The sequence below is a fragment of the Paralichthys olivaceus genome, chromosome 6, assembly GCF_024713975.1.
Source record: "Paralichthys olivaceus isolate ysfri-2021 chromosome 6, ASM2471397v2, whole genome shotgun sequence".
NCBI classification, from domain to species: domain Eukaryota; kingdom Metazoa; phylum Chordata; class Actinopteri; order Pleuronectiformes; family Paralichthyidae; genus Paralichthys; species Paralichthys olivaceus.
This window is the reverse complement of record NC_091098.1, coordinates 2,422,912-2,442,752: the sequence shown is the minus strand read 5'-3', so window position 1 is coordinate 2,442,752 and position 19,841 is coordinate 2,422,912. Positions and strand designations below refer to the sequence as shown.

General features: G+C 41.2%; 1 protein-coding gene across 1 annotated transcript; it reads right to left on the bottom strand.

Moving 5' to 3' along the window:
* Positions 1-2,255: 2,255 nt before the first annotated feature.
* LOC138410566 (rho-related GTP-binding protein RhoA-C) lies at positions 2,256-6,304 on the bottom strand. The gene is made up of 4 exons (XM_069527317.1): positions 5,913-6,304; positions 4,814-4,934; positions 4,601-4,731; positions 2,256-3,083 (listed from the first exon to the last, which is right to left on the bottom strand). The coding sequence occupies exons 1-4, from the start codon at positions 6,066-6,068 to the stop codon at positions 2,910-2,912; spliced, it is 582 nt and encodes a 193-aa protein (XP_069383418.1). The 5' UTR covers positions 6,069-6,304; the 3' UTR covers positions 2,256-2,909.
* Positions 6,305-19,841: the final 13,537 nt, after the last annotated feature.

The following is a 19,841-nucleotide window of genomic DNA, read 5'->3' as shown; positions in this document are numbered from 1 at the left end:
CTTCTGTCTGGTTTATAGATCTCTCTTTGTAGTGGTGGGAAATTAATATCATCCATTGATTGATTGAACGTTAGAAGCGGTCCATTGCTTTCGGTCACTTTATTCCTATTCATGCTGAGATTTCTGTATGAATGTGTGTGTGAATGGGTGAATGGAAAACTGTAGTGTAAAGCGCTTTGAGTGGTCTTCAAGACTAGAAAAGCGCTATATAAATACAACCATTTACCATTTATGTGTCCAACTGTGATCTGATTTCCTGTTGAAGTTGACAAGTCTGTTAATAGTCGCACAAAGTGAAAAGAATTGGTTGCCTGGCTGAGAAAACTGAGATGTGTGGCCTGTTGACTGCACCTCTTCATCTAACAGCTCATAAGGGTTGCTCCTGACTGTTCCATTTCTCCCTGCAATATCTCTAACTAATCCCTGGTTGAAAAAATACCCCAAATAACTGTTACCTTGGTTTGTAAACATGTTACATAGAATAAAGCAAATGTTAATAGTAGTGAAACAGAAAAACTCCAGGCCTTTTTATCGTTTGCGTGTTGGACGTAGTGTGCACAGCTTTTTATTAACAGTCTAGGATGTAGTGTTACGTTTTCATTCATCCTACCTGGTTTATCTGCATAAAGATTTTATATTCAATATTTACATGAGATGAAACAGAACTTGCTTATTTACTGTTCACGTGTGTGGCTTTGAATAGGTTTGAATGATGTTATTTTTACATACATAACACTGCGGCTATTTCAGGTCTGTTAAGCCATTGACACAACCTTCAGGCCATAGTTCACAGCTTTTTGAAATTCAAACATCAAACTGCATCAAAACAAAAACATTTAGCTTTGAGGTCAAATTGATAAACAGGAAGTGATTCTGTGAATATACAGTGTCACAAAGAAATGCAATATGTCACCTTGTACTTTACATATACATTACATATATACATACCAGCCAAAAAATGTTGTCTTTTTAACTCTGTGTTCAAGTGAAAAATAAAATAGAGTAAAATCCATAAAATAAATGTTATTATTATTATTAAATAATTATTAAACTGAATCTCCTCTCTCTCACTTCTGTCCTGTTTGGAGATGCCTTTAGGAAGTGATGCGAAATTCATTTCATCCACCTTCGGCAAGGATTCAACCTCTGCTTGAAATGCATTGTCTTCTGAGGGTTGACTGTTGGCAGCTCAGTTTATTTTATTTTGAAGAAATGACACCACTACTTGAAACAATACAATTGATGATCAAATATAATCTATTTAATGTGAATGTGGACAGCAGTGACATTATAGTAATATGTTTTTAATTGGCTGGTGTGTACGTCCTCATGATTGAAAATGCAAGGATTTGTTTAGTAAATTTGTTTTTGCTGCATTTGTTAGATTGGCATAGAGACTTCCAAAAATGAATTTACAGAGCCTGATAAATTATGTGACACACAAAAACAAGATCCTCTAAACAACTGACAGAGGATCTGAAAATGAATCAATTTAATGCTACAAAGCAGGGGAGAATATAATAATAATAATAACTGCAATAACGGCAGCGATAAAAGACCGGGAACACTTGAGCACCATCAGGTATTAGATCTGACTAGTTAAAATGTAAACAACAGTGTTAAGACATTTAATTATTATTGATAACAGACACAATTCATATCATAATTAATTACTGAGATATTGTAATTAATAATAGTAATAATGGTAAAGTTGTTGTCCTGAGGTTCCGGGGTCAGAGACATCTGAAATGAGAGAGAGAAAGAGAGAGAGAGACTATGGGAGTACAAAGTGAACTAGTCATTGACATGTATTAAAATAAATAAATGAATGAATGTGGGGGGGCAGAGAGACAGAGAGAAGTGGAGAGGTCCTCAGTGCATGATGGGAGTTCCCCCAGCAGTCTAGACCTATAGCAGCATAACTAAGTGATGGTTCAGGACTCACCTGATCCAGAACTAACTATAGGCTTTGTCAAAGAGGAACGTTTTAAGTTTAACTGTAAGAGATGGTGTCTGCTTCCTGAACCCAGAGTGGGAGCTGGTTCCACAGGAGAGGAGCCTGGTAGCTGAATGCTCTACCTCCTGTTCTACTCTTACAGACTCTTGGAACCACAAGAGAGCCTGTGTTTTGTGAACGAAGTGATCTGTTTGGATAATATGGTGTTATGAACTCTTTTATATATGAAGGGGCTTGATTGTTAAGGGCTTTAAATGTGAGGAGCAGGATCTTGAATTCTATTCTGAATTTTACAGAGTTTTGTCACTTTAAGGCCAAGTTAACTCAGTCAACTTTTATTAATTAACAAGCAGGTATAAAACACTCATGGTCGTTGGTCTCATTATGTTTTTATACTTAACTGCAAACAATTAAACTCTGCTTTTTAATTGAAAATTGTATGAAATATCACAGGTTCATAAAAAAGAAAAGCGAGTCCATAAAAAGTTTGTTAGTTCTAACTTTGGAATTTAAGGAGAGTGAAAAACATACAGAATGAAAGACAAGCACAGTCACACTGCAAGCCACGGAAGTCTTCCAACAGTTAGTTAGGCAGGCATTCGTCTGATTTCGACCACCAGCCACAGAGGAGCTTACTGTACTGGAGTAAGAGTATGAGCAGGAGAGATGTTCCCTTCTCGTCATGTTCTCTTAATTTCAGCTTTATTGAGTCCTAAACTCGAGATTACAGTATTTCTATTTGAAAGCTAAAAGCTATAATGTCGAACTTAAATGTATATACATGTATTCCCCTTTTCCATAGCATTTCACCTTCCTTTTTTTCTTTAGCCTGGTTTCATCCCTACAACTCCCCAGTCAACTGTGCCTACCTTGGTGGAAACAGGCACAGGGATGTTTTTCTTAGCCGTGTTTATTTCCCTCCTTCCCTCCTGATCCTGCGTCACCTGACACTCTATAAAAGGCAGCAGCCGCTTTTCTTGCCTCTTCTCTTGGCCTGCAGTGCTGCCCTGGTGGCCATCTCAAACACCTCCCTCACGCCATCCTTCGTCTTGGCCGAGCACTCCAAGTAACCAAAAGCATTGATCCGGTTAGCCATTTCCCTCGCCTCATCAGACTTCACTGGTTCCTGTGTGGCAAAATCAAAAAAGAAAATAAGTTCAATGGGATGACTTGATGGTTTGATCTCTTCACATCTTTCTATCTTTCTAGCAGCTGATACATGCAGTGAATATGTTGGCTTGTGCATAGAGTTTACAGCACCGATGCTGCACCTCGTCAGAATCACAGAAATCATTCATAATGATGTGACCTAGATATTTCACTTGGTTCTTTCTTTAGTACTCGGCCTGTTCAATAGAATGAGAGAAAATTAAGTCTCTGGATCCAACACTCTTTTTAAACATGTCATAGGCTTGTACAGTTGCTGTAAACCAGCACTGTGAGGAGACAAGACAACTAAATCATTTCGTGGCCAAAAATGCTGTTATAAACTTTACATATATATAAATATTTTTTTCCCTTTTAATGAATTAATTGTATTAAACATCAGCCCTGATCATAAATACCAAATATTCATTCATTTTTATTATTTCAACTCCAGTTTGACACCATCGGTTTTTATGCTAACTATATAAAAACAAAACACAGAAAATGTCATATTTTCCCTTGACTACATGATAATGTCATTATTTTTGGAAGGTTAACAGAGCCTGGCATATGTCACTGATGTTCACTAACATCATTTTTGCATAATTATTTTGCTGATTAGCAACACACAGATGCACAAACACACTTACACATACACAGTTACAGTGAAAGCTTAGCATGCTGTAACTCATACAGATATTCACAGCAAAATGTAGGTTTCACACATCATTTCACTTGCATACATTAGGTTTATGGGTTCCATTATACAGAAATAGTGCCACTACAGGAAATACTATGTATTTTACCTTTATGCCAAATGATGGAAAATGGGTCAATATATAAAATATAACTTTGAAGCCAGGACTTCAGAATGAAATAATAAAAATGTGTAATGCATGATTTTATGGTTTCATGGCAAAGAGATAAAAAGCAGTTAAAATGGGTTCCAATGGGGCTTTTTTTTGTGCCACAAAGGTGATAAAAGGTTGTATTTTTTTACACAAATTTTAAAATCTGCAGAAAATACACATCTTTTGAAAGTCCCGAGTCATATGCATTAACACAGTGAGAATTATCAAAAAAAGAAAACTTAAATGGCCAAAGATGTCCAGAAGGTGCCCTAAGGGTTAACAATGCTATCCCCACCATACAGCCAGTCCTTAACTCTATTAACTGTTTGGAGAGACCATCCATATACAGAGTGAAGTGGACTGGTGAGAATATTCCACCTTGTCAAACCTGATTGTTACTAGAGTGTGCAGATAAACATTTACTATCTTGTATAGCTTTGCAGTGAGAACCAAAAGTGCAGAAAATGGAGGACTCCTCACTCTTACAGTTTCACAAACAGTTTCCCATGATTAACTCAGTCAATTTGATGCATTTTGAGATAAGTAACCTTTGGGATTATAATGAAATTCAGTCTAAACAAACCCCCATAGGTTTGAATTTGTATAAGCTGCAGAATGAGCACAGTTAAGTACAGGCCTCACTCACCTGTTTCATCTTGGCTAACTCTCGACGGGTGTGTTCATCATTCCGCAGGTCTTTCTTGTTTCCCACCAGAATAATAGGCACATTGGGACAGAAGTGTTTGACCTCTGGAGTCCACTTCTCTGGAATATTCTCTGCATCGGGCACAAAGTGTCCATGTTGAATGTGGAGCAAATGGTACATTTGTCAAAACCAATGGCAGGAAAGAAATCTCACCTAGGCTGTCGGGGCTGTCGATGGAGAAACACATGAGGATGACATCTGTGTCTGGGTAGGAGAGAGGCCTCAGCCGGTCATAGTCCTCCTGTCCTGCTGTGTCCCAGAGAGCCAGCTCCACCTACAGGGGTCGAGGACATTAATGCTTACATACTTCACAACACCACCATATCTGCATCACAATTAAATGCTACAGGGCTCAGTTACAAGGTTTGTGCCCTAGATTCTGACAACATGAGATAGATTCAAAGACAACCAGGAAAACAGCAGAAAGGTTGGATAGAACAGTTGTTTGACAAAAAATTGTTCCAGTACACAACAGTCAATTTTTCATTTCTGTTGATGTACAGGTTAAACAAGTTATTATTGAGCTTTGTTCAATTTGTTAAAAATCCATCAAAATGTCAAACTGGTGATTTATTATCAGGTTTAAAAGCCATGGCTCAAAATCAGGAAAAGTATTCAGATTCAGACATCAGGCAGATTCTGGGTGAGGGAGAAGCTTTGAAATACAACTAAACTAAAATCCAGAGGCACTTTTAATCTTAAAACATTTTCTTGAAAATATTTCGCCCAATTGGATGGCAACGTGGACGTTTGATCCAGCGGTCAATGTGGATTCTACATACTGTGTATATATGTCTAGATAGATTACTTTATTCATAGATTACTTTATTCATCCCCAAAGGGAAATTAAGTCTATGGACAAATCCGCCAGGCCAATATACAACCCAATGTTACCTTCTTCCAGATGTGTTGGTATCAGTGTACATGTTTAGAGATAAGTGAGATGAAATGACAGAATTTCACAAACAAGTTTATCATTTAAAAATAGCGTCTCTATGTTCATTTATCATGGACAAAAAAGATGAAGCATTGCACAAGCATTAGTTTAAAACATATTACTAACATTTGATATATTGTTAGCATTTTTTGTTTTTAACTGTCCAACATAGTATCATCCTTAAAAACCAAGTGCTGCTCAGGTTACATTATGAAACAAACCTTCAGGGTCTGAGGCTCAGTCTACACACCCTATGCTGTGTTAATTGACTCATGACAAAAAGAAAGAAATGTGACATTATAATAAACAGCTTACCTGTTTACCATCCACCTCAATATCTGCCACATAGTTTTCAAACACAGTGGGCACATAGACCTCAGGGAACTGATCTTTGCTGAACACTATGAGGAGACAGGTTTTGCCGCAGGCTCCATCACCGACTATCACTAGTTTCTTTCTGATTGCAGCCATCTGAAAGAATGAAGAAAGACATGTACTCTGTTATTGATTCTGTGCATTCAGAGCAAAAACAACCCTGCAGGGTGAGGAGCTTGATTGGTGTACAAGCAGTGCTTGTCAAGCACAATGATGAAATAGGACAGGATGAGAGTTTTAAGATGGTGTGAGGTATGGATCCATGAAACACTGTCAGGAAACACTTAACAAAACTCTGGAAACCTATTATGGCCACAATCATTTCATCTCCTGCTTTTTCAATATGTGGAATTAAACTCTTTTTGAAAAAAATAATATCAACCAGAAATGTTTGCTTGATGATGCAAATTCACAATATAGATGATGCCATGGCTCTTTACAGAGTAAGTTTGAGACCTGACAAAATTATAGAGTAACTCAACAGTTCCTGCAAAGAGAAGCTCACAGGGAGAAACGAGGTGGAGGGGGCATCTGCCAATCAGACAGTGAACTTTGACTATTTCATCTGTCTAATGTATCTGCATTTATATGTGCGTGTGCGCCACTGGTGTCAGATTGTATCGAATGATATTCCCCAACACGAGTTGCTATGTGTGTGCACTTTAGACAAGAGGTACAAGAGATCTAGTTGTGGCATCATGGACATGTGAAAAACTGTATTCAGGGTATGCTCCAGTATTTCAGTGTACTCCACCAGATATTTACAATGTTTCACTTAGGGCCAAAGCATTTTACTGACCAACAATGACTTTCAAATTAGTTTCTGGCATAAAACAAATGAAACACTATAGGTATGATATAACATAGTGCATGGAAAAAAACATGTGGGGTGAGGCCTCATTTCTGATTAGAAGAAAAAGTCATGACAATAACACTCGAACGTGATCATTTCCAGAACGACTAGTATCAAACCAGCTAATTCAATACTGAGACCTTGAATTGCATTCTGGATTTGGTGTTTACATGCTGATAAAATAAGATCAACCAATTTAATAGTCTGAAGTTATTAGGTTATGACTGTCGCCAATTTTCATCCAGAGCAGGAAATGGTAATCTCCGAATATAATCTCTGACAGCAGCTTTCAAACTGTGCCTGAATAAAATCCCTTCGAACCAGATGTAAAGGTTTAGTGGGTGGCGTTCTCTCACATGACACCGTATACCTCCATTAAGTCTGTAACCACCCAGCTTCATCCGTGTTTATACACTGCTGTCAGTGTTAGCTCCTCAGCTAGCTGGTGTTTCAGGAGTGTTTGCCAAGTTTACGTTGCGTTAGAGCTCCACTTCCTCACTGCTGTTTACCTCTCATGTAAAGAACCATCACATCTGTCAACCTAACCTCTGGTGAACCACTTCAGATTGAATATAATTGACGACCTAATCTCCTTTATTTTTAATCTAAAATATCTTTTGGCCTGTGTGAATCAGTGAAGTAGCAGCTAACTTGTAGCTAACAGCAGTTCAGTAAGGACACTGAAGTGTTAGCTAGCTAACTTGGCTAAGTTGACCGGGAAAGCTAGCCTGTCGTCAGACACAAAACATTGTCACACTGCGATATGTTGTTTAAACCCAGCAGCTGGCTCAATCTCAAAGAGCTTTTACAGGACAGTTTGCCTTTTACCCATTCATATGAGGGGCCATTCAGGGTTCAGTATCTTGCCCAAGGACACTTTGGCATACAGATGGAGAAGACTGTGATCGAACCAATGACATTCTGGTTGGAGGACGACCGCTCTTCTCCTCAGCCACAGCCACAGCCACACATACACTTTGGTCCCTGAGGTCAGATGGAGGGTTTGCCCTTCAGGTGTTATGTAGAACATGAACCTTGTCATTACGACAGGAAGAGTTTTGATACTACTGTAGGCATGTAAAATCAAGCCCCTCTAGATATGGGGTGCCGTTTGTAAAGCAGCTCACGCTGAAAATAACAGCAACATTTTGTCACATTTAGCTTCAAACCATGTTTAAAAAACTGGTGTGAATTTTTGAGAGTCACTTTTTTGCACATTTACAACAATATTTGTCAACTTAGAGATATTTTAAATATTTAAATCCAAATGTTGAATGTTACACTTAAATGTTAAATGTTAAATCTAAATGCTAAATCTAAATGCTAAATCTAAATGTTAAATTTAAATCTAAATCTGCAACCTAAATGTTAAATCTAAATCTAAATGTTAAATCTAAATCCAAATCTAAATGTTAAATCTAAATCCAAATCTAAATGTTAAATCTAAATGTTAAATCTAAATCCAAATCTAAATGTTAAATCTAAATGTTAAATCAGAATCTAAATCTAAATGTTAAATCTAAATGTTAAATCAAAATCTAAATGTTAAATCAAAATGTTAAATCTAAAAGTTAAATCTGAATCTAAATCTAAATGTTAAATCTAAATGTTTCGGGTGAAACTAAATATTTAACTAATATGCAAATTCAAATGCCGGTAACAGGAAGTACCAAAATAAAAGCTCGAGGAGGTCAGAGTGTGTTTATAGTGGCAAATAACAAATAAAACCCAACTTATCCGGGGAAATGGACTCTTGGACATGGAATATCGTGTTAATAACTACATAAAATAACAAACACGTATGCAGAAACTTTATTTGAAGAGTACTTTGAGTTTTTAGTGTCACTTTTATGAAGAATGCGGGATTTATGACCTGTAGCCACTATAGCCAGCCACAAGGGGGCGCACTTTGACTGATCTGTCATGTTCGCCCGCCTCCACCCGGTACACTCTCCTGTCGGCCATGGTCGCTCTGCAAACATGTCGATGAGTGAATCTGCGTTAGCGGAGAATATCGGCAGAGCCGTTCTGGCAGCAATCCAAAATTTTTCCACATCGACGGCAACAGCAACAGCAACCGCCACAGGGCTACCACATGCCACCTCGGTGAGTCTGTTTTCCAAATCACATAGCATTGGATTCTTGTCAAGGCTAACTTAACTAAACTAGCTTACGGTAGCCAGTAGAGATTTGCTACTAGCACCAATGCACTTTATGTGTAGCACATATGTTTCTATAAACAGTAAAACTCACACCGGTAAGTGACGCAGTGGGACGAACTCATGAGCTGAAAAGCAAGGTGTGTAAATGTGAGTTAAAGATTACGTGAAGATGTTCTGAGCCGCAAAGCATCAATTATATAATTTAGCATTACAGCTAACGGATGTCAAATGTAAATGTGCCTCTGTCCTCAGTCAGACATCTCACCTTGGCTTACCTGCTGGCCTTTACTCAAGATAAAACCGTTCTCTGCTCGGCTAGAGAGAGAGTTATGCTGATGGAGGACAGAGGCAGTCACAATGATAAAGACATTCATTTAATGTGAATAAGGTACCAGAGTGAATACTGTAAAAAAACATAAAATCTATCTCTCTTTGTTTCTACATTTTCTAAGACAGGAATATGATCTCTCCTTAGAGCTCCTGTCAGCACTCGTGCTGTGGCATTTTGGACCAACTGGAGACTTTACAGTCTTCCCGGGGCATCCTGATAATAAGGAATTACAGGCCTTGATGTTCTTGAGACATTCCTGAAGTTGAACTAAGTGATTAGATTCATCATGCTTCAGAGAAATGTACAGCTGGGTGTCATCTGCGTAACAATGGTAGTGTATGTGGTGCTTTCTCATGATGTTGCCTAAGGGGAGTATATATAAGGTGAAGAATATCGGTCCAAGGACAGAACCTTGTGGAACTCCATGACTAACTTGCATGTGCATGGAGGGGTCATTGTTGACATTAACAAATTGAAATCTATCTGATAAATATGATTTAAACCAGTCTAGTGCAGTTCCTCTGATCCCTATATGTTGTTCTAGTCTCTATAACAGGATCTTATGATCTGTGGTGTCAAATGCTGCACTAAGATCCAACAGGACGAGCACAGAGACAAGTCCATCATCTGATGCCTTAAAAAGGTCTTTCAATAGTGCTGTTTCTGTGCTGTGATGGATTCTAATGTAACGGGTATGGTTTTGAACCCAAATGCAGCACAACAAGCATGGACAGTTGGTAACAGTCTTTATTGTCAGCTCTTAGCAGATCAGGTGGCAGGCAATACAGACAGCAACAGGCCGACGACTTGGTCAGATAGCAACAGGCAGAAGACTTGGTCAGGGACGGAAGGCAGAGGTGATTACCAGGTTTCGGACGAGGCAGGTTAGTCAGGAACAGGCAGGGTCGGCAACGAAGAATCAGTCCGGAGATAACTGCTGGAAAGTCTTGCATGAAGGCGTAGAACAATCTGGCACTGACTGAGAGTGGAGCTGGTGAATATATACTGGGCTTGATTGCAGGTGATGAGGAGCAGCTGTGTTGGATTGTGAGAGGGTGTGGCTTGGCTGGCAGATGAGGCAGAGGCGGAGTCCATGGAAAAGTACTGAGAGGTGGAAGGCTGGGAGACTGACTGAGAAGTGGGAGGATGGGTGACTGACTGTGACTTCTAAATCCTGACCGGAATTTGTCCAACAAATCGTTACTATCTAAGAAATCACACAGCTGGTTAGCAACTGTTTTTTCTAAGATTTTTGAAATGAAGGGCAGGTTTGATATGGCTCTGTAATTAGCTAAAACCTCTGGGTCAAGTGTAGGCTTTTTACGCAGAGGTTTAATAACAGCTACCTCAAAAGCTTGTGGTACATAGCCTGTCAACAAAGACATTTAATATGGAACTGTCAATCAGGGGGACAACTTCCTTAAAAAGTCCAGTTGGGACAGAGTCTAATTGACAAGTTGTTGGTTTACATGATGAAACTAATGAGGTCAGTTCAGGAAGGTCAATAGAAGAAAATTGGTTCAAACATAAATCTGGTTCTATGGTTTCAGGACCAGACAATGTTTCTATGTATGTGCTATTCATTGGGAGGAGGTGGTGGATTTTATCCCTGATGGTTATAATTTTATTTGTAAAGAAGCTCATGAAATCATTGCTTCTCAGGGTTAGAGGAATAGATGGGTCAGTAGAGGTGTGACTTTCTGTCAGCCTGGCTACAGTGCTGAAGAGAAACCTGGGAGGTTCTGGCATTTCTAAGTGCTTTCTTGTAATATATCAAGCTATTCTTCCAGGCTAGGTAAAAGTCATGTTTATTGGTGGAACGCCACTTCCTCTCTAGTTTCCGTGATGTCTGTTTTAGAACACGTGTCTGAGAATTATACCACGGAGCTGATCTCCTCTGATTTGCCTTCTTCTTTTTTAGAGGGGCGACAGCGTCAAGGATTGTTTTTAATGAAGCTGCTGTACTATTAACTAAGTTATCAACTAGTGTGGGGGTAAAGTTTTGATAACTTTCCTGTATTGTACTGACACATGGCTGAGAGGTAAGTGTAGAAGGAAGCAGTTCTTAAAATGTATTCAGTTTTATCAGATAAACACAGACTATAATAGAGTTTCTGTCCAGAATCAGTGTAATTAGTAATTCTAAATTTAAATGTAATTAAAAAATGGTCGGACAGAAGAGGGTTCTGTTGAAATATTATTACATTTTCAATGTCTATGACATATGTCAGAACAAGATCAAGAGTGTGATTCAGACAGTGGGTGAGTTTATTCACATGTTGAATGACACCAATCGCTATTATTGATTTGAAAGCTGAACTAAGGCTGTCGTTGGCAACATCTACATAAATGTTGAAATCACCTACTATAATTATTTTATCTGTCCTAAGAACTAGTTCTGATAGAAATTCAGAGAATTCAGATAAACCAATTCATCTAGTTATCATATATCGTCCGCCTGCCCCTTAGTCAGAATTTCTATGTGATTTCAGGCTTGGATGGATGAGGCTGATTATAAGATTTTCAAAGGAGTTATAACTTTCTTTCGGTCGAGGGTTGATAGATAGGTCAGATTTAGAGGTTGCTGCAACCCCTCCACCTCTGCCTGTGCTTCGAGAAGTATGAGTATTAGTATAGGTTGGGGGCTTCGTTTCATTTAAGCCTACATATTCTCCATCTTGCAGCCAGGTTTCTGTTAAACATAATAGATCGATTTGGTGATCGGTAATCAGGTCATTAATAAGTAATGATTTTTGATTGAGTGACCTGATATTTAATAAACCGCCTTTTATAATTCTGTGTTTTGTTACAGGTATATTGGCTGTGTTAACTTTTATTAGGTTTGAATATATTATTCCTGTCCTGTTTGCTTTTGATTTAATGAATTTAGGGTGTCGGGGGCAGACACAGTTTCTATAGGATATTGTGAGGATGACTGTTCAAATAGAAGCGCAGAGAAGCGCAGAGAAGCGTGTAAGACTGCGACTCTGCCTCCTGGTCTCAACTCTGGATTGTCACGGTGTGGACTGTCTAACAAACGTTGTCATGTTTCTAGATATGAGAGCTGCTCCATTCCAAGTGGGATGAATACAATCTCTCCTAATCAGACCAGGTTTCCCCCAAAGAGTGCGCCAATTATCTACGAAGCCCACGTTGTTATTTGGACACCACCTCGACAGCCAGCGGTGAAAGGATGACATGCGGCTGTACATGTCATCACTGGAAACATTAGGCAGGGGTCCAGAGAAAAATTACGGAGTCCGACATTCTCTTTGCATATGTACACACCAAATCAATATTGATTTTTGTGACCTCCGACTGACGTAGTCACAGTCAAGAATAGATAACCCTTCCCCCTCATGACGTCAGTGTTTGATCAAATACAACAAGTGCAGATCTTCACCAAGTTGGATCTGCGAAACGCATACCACCTTATCCGCATTCGGGAGGGGGATGAGTGGAAAACTGGTTTCAACACACCAAGTGAGTATTTAGTGATGCCGTTTGGTCTCACCAATGCCCCAGGAGTGTTCCAAGCTTTGATTAATGATATTTTAAGAGACTTTTTAGATCAGTTTGTTTATGTATATCTAGATGATATTCTTATTTACTCTCCCGACGTGGAAACCCACCAGAGACACGTTAAGCTCGTTCTGCAACATCTTCTAGCTAATAAGTTACATGTGAAAGCAGAAAAGAGTGAATTTCATGCCGATACCATCTCCTTCCTGGGCTTTATCGTAGCCCCTGGAAGGGTTAAGATGGACCCAGCTAAAGTGAGCGCTGTAGCCAAGTGGCCAACACCTGATAGCCGCAAGAAAGTGCAGCAATTCCTAGGTTTCGCTAACTTTTACAGGCGGTTTATCAGAGGCTTTAGCGCAATAGCAGCTCCTCTCCACGCTCTCACTTTTCCGCAGGTGTCATTCCGCTGGTTCGCTGACGTGGACGCAGCGTTCCGAGAGCTGAAGGGGCGGTTCACCATGGCGCCTATCTTCACGCTTCCCGATCCCTCTCACCAGTTTGTGGTGGAAGTAGATGCATCTAACGAGGGGATCAGGGCCGTCTTATCCCAGCGAGCCGAGGTGGACAACAAGCTGCATCCCTGCGCCTTCCTGTCCCGACGCTTGAAGGCAGCTGAGCGGAACTACGACGTTGGAAATCGTGAACTGTTGGCGGTGAAGGTGGCGTTGGAGGAGTGGCGGCATTGGCTGGAGGGGGCACAACACCCGTTCTTGGTTTGGACTGATAACCTGCAGTATATAAAAGGAGCTAAACGATTAAATTCCTGTCAAGCTCGCTGTTCATTGTTTTTTAACAGATTAAATTTTTCCTTATCTTACAGACCGGGGTCCAAAAACACTAAGCCTGACGCCCTGTCCCGCCTATTCAGCCCCGAGCCTGTTGCCACGGATCCCGAGCCTATCCTTCCACTTATCCGTGTGGTGGGGTTGGTATCCTGGCACATAGAAGCCGAGGTGAAGCAAGCGAATGGTGAGACCCCGCCACCTAGTGGGTGCCCTGAGAACCGTCTGTATGTTCCTGTTGATCTGCGCCCACAGGTGATTCACTGGGCTCACTCGTCTCTGCTCACCTGTCATCCGGGCGTACGACGGACCATATTCGCCATCACACAGCGGTTCTGGTGGCCGTCCATGGAGCTGGAAGTGCGGGAGTACGTTGAGGCGTGTCCAGTCTGTGCCAGGAATAAGAACTCCTCCAGAACCCGCGCAGGCTTGTTGTAGCCTCTTCCTATTCCGTCCCGGCCGTGGGCGGAAATTTCTATGGACTTTGTCTGTACACCACGGTTTTAACAGTCGTAGACATTCGCTAAAATGGTTCACTTTATAGCTTTGCCCAAATTGCCCTCAGCCAAAGAAACGGCCGAAATTATGATGAACAATGTTTTTAAGATTCACAGATTCTGACAGGACATCGTGTCAGATCGGGGGGCCCCAGTTTATCTCGCGGTTCTGGAAGGAGATCTGTAAACTCATCGGTGCCATTGTCATGGTTGTAATAGTGAACATGGGTTAACCAAGAGCTTATGACTGAGTAGAATAATAATAATTAATGGCAAAATGTGTTTAAAAAGACTGTCATGATTATAATACCGGATAATAAAATGTTTCATGTGTTTAAAATAAGATAAAATGAATGAAAATAATAATAATTCATGTTCATGATTTTCATATGCTAAGATAGCAGTTCATTAGAAAGAGTGAGTTAAAAAAGAATAATAATTAATTGTTTTCAAGTGTCTTGAGTTAAAAGAGGTTAAAATGATGATCGATCATCTATTCAGTGTTCAACTGCTTTTGCCTCGCAGGTATTGAAACAACAACAGAGACAGGACTGCACTTATAGATAAAACACTTTATTTTATATCATTTTTGTTTACAACTTTGTACTTACCTTTGATCAAATATGACTTGCATAAGTATTTCTGTAACTGCAATTGTGTTTTATTTTCTTTTATTAAGTCCGTGGCGAATGTGCTGCACGGCGATTGATTGTTGATGTCTGTTCCCGTGTTGAAGGAGAAGCAGGATGGCTGACTGACGAATACACACTGGCTGCTAACTCGTCGTGCTTGTGTAGTTTCTTTCCACCTTTTTTACTTTATATTTTCCCCGGCAACGGGGCGTAACACCATCGGTGTCATCGGTGCCACTCCATGACGCGGGGGTTTTCCCCGCGTCATGGAGTTATGGGCGAATTATGGGCGTACTCGACCTGACATGGGTCGAGTACGCCCATAATTCCCTTCCCACCTCAGCCACCAGTATGTCCCCTTTTAAGTGTGTTTTTGGTTACCAACCCCCGATCTTTTCTGAGTCCGAACCTGAGGTGTCTGTCCCATCAGCCCATGCCCTATCTGGGCTGCAGCGCAACAGACTCTTATACGTCAAGGGGACAGAGTTAAGAGAGCTGCAGATCGCAGCAGGAGACCGGCTCCTGTCTACCAGCCTGGCCAGCGAGTCTGGCTCGCGGCCAAAGAACTGCCTCTTCAGGTGGAGTTGCGCAAACTGGCTCCACGCTTCGTCGGTCCGTTCCCCATCACCAGGATTATCAATCCAGAGGCTGTGCGTCTTCGTCTGCCTCGGTCCCTCCGAGTACATCCCACATTCCACGTCAGCAAAATTAAGCCGGTCAAGGAGAGTGCTCTGTTTCCAGCTACCAAATCACCCCCTTCTCCCCGTATGGTCGATGGAGGGCCGGTGTACACCATGCTGGCGGTGCGTAAAAGGGGCCAGGGCAGGAAACTCCTGGTGGACTGGGTGGGGTATGGACCTGAAGAACGCCAGTGGGTTCCGGACAGTTTTATTATGGACTTGGATCTTATCAGTGACTTTAATAAAGAACATCCAGACATTCCAGGGCCATCTGGTATTTGGCCATAGAGGGGGGCCAATTTGTTAGATTGGCATAGAGACTTCCAAAAATGAATTTACAGAGCCTGATAAATTATGTGACACACAGAAACAAGATCTTCTAAACAACTGACAGAAGATCTGAAAATGAATCCATTTAATGGTACAAAGCAGGGGAGAATATAATAATAATAATAATAACTGCATTTGTATAGCACTTATTAGAAGCCATTGTTAGCTGCTAATGCTAAGTTGCTAAGCTAACACGGATAGTGTGTAAATCACAGTGATTTAGCAAATGAGTCGCTAAGAGAGGGAGAGGTGAGTGTAAGGAATAGTAAAACTGTGAGTGTGACTCAAAATTAGCTTCAGTGAGTCAGATATTAGCAGAATAGGGAGAGACGAAAAAGAGAAGAGTTCAAAACAAGGAGGTGACACAATACGCTCACCGCAATACGTCAGCACGTCAACAACGCAACACGTGTTACTTGTTATTTGAAAGTTAATGTTAGTTCTGTTAGGCTTTTCATTTTCTTTGCATGCATCTAACTACTTTCTTTAACCTGGCACCAACACCTCACACACTCATCTCCACAAACTTAACACATACATGTGATCTCAGCCACATGGTCCCACCACTCCAGGGGGCCTTTTGTCTTCATAGTGGCCAGCTGCTATTTTGAATCTCAGTCACACACACACACAAACACACACACACACACACACACACACACACACACACACACACACACACACACATCTGTATATAGTAAGTACACCTTTTGTTAGTTTGTGTGTTTATACTTTTATTTTTTTCATAATAAATGTTTTTCTTTAAAACACGTCTTTATTAATGTTGCATAAGTGTGAATTTTGCCAACCTCTATACTGTCAAGAAAGAGAAGAGATACTTTATTGATCCCTCAAGGGTAAATTCTTTTTACACTCATTTTTTTAGATGCACTTTTTTTTAACCCTGAAACACAATCCCACACACACAAAGGCCGACGCCTGCCGACCCTGCTTCTATGGATTGGTCCCCCAGACGGCGGCGCACTCCTGTTCCGGGGTCCAAGGTGCCTGTGCGGCGGCGCCCACCTTCCAGGCCGCCAGAGAGACGCCGCATCCCGCGATGCCCACCTGCTCGACGCCCGGAGCGCCTCCTTTGGTGGGGTGGGTTCCTCCCCTGGGCGGATGGAAGGGGGGGAGCAGTTCAGGCCGGATAGCTCCCGGTCCTGAATCTGACAGTGGAGGTATGTGGAGGTGAAGGGGCTGGGAGAGCACCTTCACCTGCACCACAGAGGATCAGTCAGCACAGGTGAGAGCTGTTAGCTGATTGATCCTCATGCTTGAAAAGGCAGCAGCAGAGCTGCCTCGTGGAACACACTGGGGAAGAGACTGGGCGAAGCTAAAGGTCCAGCAGAAAGTGCTGGACCCTTTAAGTTAAGTGTTCTGTCAGTTCTCTTTGTATTAAATAAAAAGATGTTGCTGAGCACCCAATGGTTGGACTGGTTCGTCTCTGGCTGTCGTGGTGGGTACCCCGTGGCATGGTCGACTGCCACAACACCATTTAATGGTGCCACGTTTAATGAGTACATAGTCACAACAGTGATTAAGTGCAAGTGTTTGTTTTCCTGGTTCTTTTAAAGAGCTGGAAAAATCGTCTCAGCAAAGACGGTTTCTTTGATTTGCTCTCTTTCACCTCCATCATTTCTTCTAGGATTGTTATTCTCCTAATCATTTCCTCGCTCCACTTTACTTTATCCTCCTCCATTGCCTCCAGAGCTTCCTTAGTGGTGTTGAGAGTCTCCTGAATTGTGGACATTTCCGACTGCCACTGGTGTCTTTCCTTCCTTCCTCCTTCCTGTTCCTGTAGCAGAGCTGCCTTGAGCCTGGAGGTTTCCTGACTATGTGTAGCCAAGATTTGGGACTTCTCATGCTCCCAAAGGCATCTTGACTTTTCCAGTTGGTCATGGGCTTGAACCAGGGAGGTTTGGATTTTGGATGTTTCCTCAATCTCTCTGGCGAGGCATGTCTCTTTCTCCATTGTTTTCTCTCTTTCAGTTTGGACAGCTCTCTCAAGGTCACTGACCTTTTGGCTACCACTTGACTGAAGCATCCTCAGTCGTGAAACTTCCTTCCCTAGACCCACTTTAGTGGCATAAATATATACAATTTTTCGCTCCATATCCTTTGCCTTTCTGACGAGGTCATCATTTTCATGTACCTGAGCGATCATTTTCATGTGCTTCTCATACAGGAGCCGATTCAAGAGTTCAGAGTAGGCATGTGTAGTCAAATCAACCCCACTGCCAGATTCAAACTTAGGCTCAGATGCAGACACAAATGCAGATGCCTCTGTGTGTGCAGAAACATCAGCTGTCCCAGCAAACTCTGTTTCTGTGGACTGAGAAGTCGATGCCTCTGCCTGTGGAGATGGAGGCTGAAACACTTTTGTCTCTTCCTCCATCCCCAGGACAGTCTGGTCTTCAATTGTCTCTTTCCTCAGGACAGTCTGGTCTTCAATTGTCTTTGTTGTCTCTTCCCTCAGGACAGTCTGGTCTTCAATTGTCTCTGCGGACTCTGTCCTAGGGATTATCTTTTCTTCATTCATCTCTTCTGACTTTATACTCAGGACAATCTCGTCCTTATTAATCTCTGCTGAGTCCACCCTCAGGACAGGCATGTTTGTTGCCTTTGTTTCCTGACATGCTGGAAATGGAAGGCAATTTACAACTCCCTTTTTTTTCTTTGGGGGAGACTGCACTTTCCTTTTCACTTCAAATGCAGATGCCTCTGTGTGTGCAGAAACATCAGCTGTCCCAGCAAACTGTGTTCCTGTGGACTGAGAAGTCGATGCCTCTGCCTGTGGAGATGGAGGCTGAAACACTTTTGTCTCTTCCTCCATCCCCAGGACAGTCTGGTCTTCAATTGTCTCTTTCCTCAGGACAGTCTGGTCTTCAATTGTCTTTGTTGTCTCTTCCCTCAGGACAGTCTGGTCTTCAATTGTCTCTGCGGACTCTGTCCTAGGGATAATCTTTTCTTCATATATCTCTTCTGACTTTATACTCAGGACAATCTCGTCCTTATTCATCTCTGCTGAGTCCACCCTCAGGACAGGCATGTTTGTTGCCTTTGTTTCCTGACATGCTGGAAATGAACGGTGATATACAAGTCCCTTTTTTCTCTTTGGGGGAGACTGCACTTTCCTTTTCACTTCAGGTCTAATGACGGGAATTCCATATACAACTCTTGCTATTATGTTCTTCTTCTTCTTTTTAGATGTAGTTGTCTTATTATTCTCCCCAATTCCACTTCTGTCTGGTTTATAGATCTCTCTTTGTAGTGGTGGGAAATTAATATCATCCATTGATTGATTGAACGTTAGAAGCGGTCCATTGCTTTCGGTCACTTTATTCCTATTCATGCTGAGATTTCTGTATGAATGTGTGTGTGAATGGGTGAATGGAAAACTGTAGTGTAAAGCGCTTTGAGTGGTCTTCAAGACTAGAAAAGCGCTATATAAATACAACCATTTACCATTTATGTGTGCAACTGTGATCTGATTTCCTGTTGAAGTTGACAAGTCTGTTAATAGTAGCACAAAGAGAAAAGAATTGGTTGCCTGGCTGAGAAAACTGAGATGTGTGGCCTGTTGACTGCACCTCTTCATCTAACAGCTCACTAGGGTTGCTCCTGACTGTTCCATTTCTCCCTGCAATATCTCCAACTAATCCCTTGTTGAAAAAATACCCCAAATAACTGTTACCTTGGTTTGTAAACATGTTACATAGAATAAAGCAAATGTTAATAGTAGTGAAACAGAAAAACTCCAGGCCTTTTTATCATTTGCGTGTTGGACGTAGTGTGCACAGCTTTTTATTAACAGTCTATGATGTAGTGTTACGTTTTCATTCATCCTACCTGGTTTATCTGCATAAAGATTTTATATTCAATATTTACATGAGATGAAACAGAACTTGCTTATTTACTGTTCACGTGTGTGGCTTTGAATAGGTTTGAATGATGTTATTTTTACATACATAACACTGCGGCTATTTCAGGTCTGTTAAGCCATTGACACAACCTTCAGGCCATAGTTCACAGCTTTTTGAAATTCAAACATCAAACTGCATCAAAACAAAAACATTA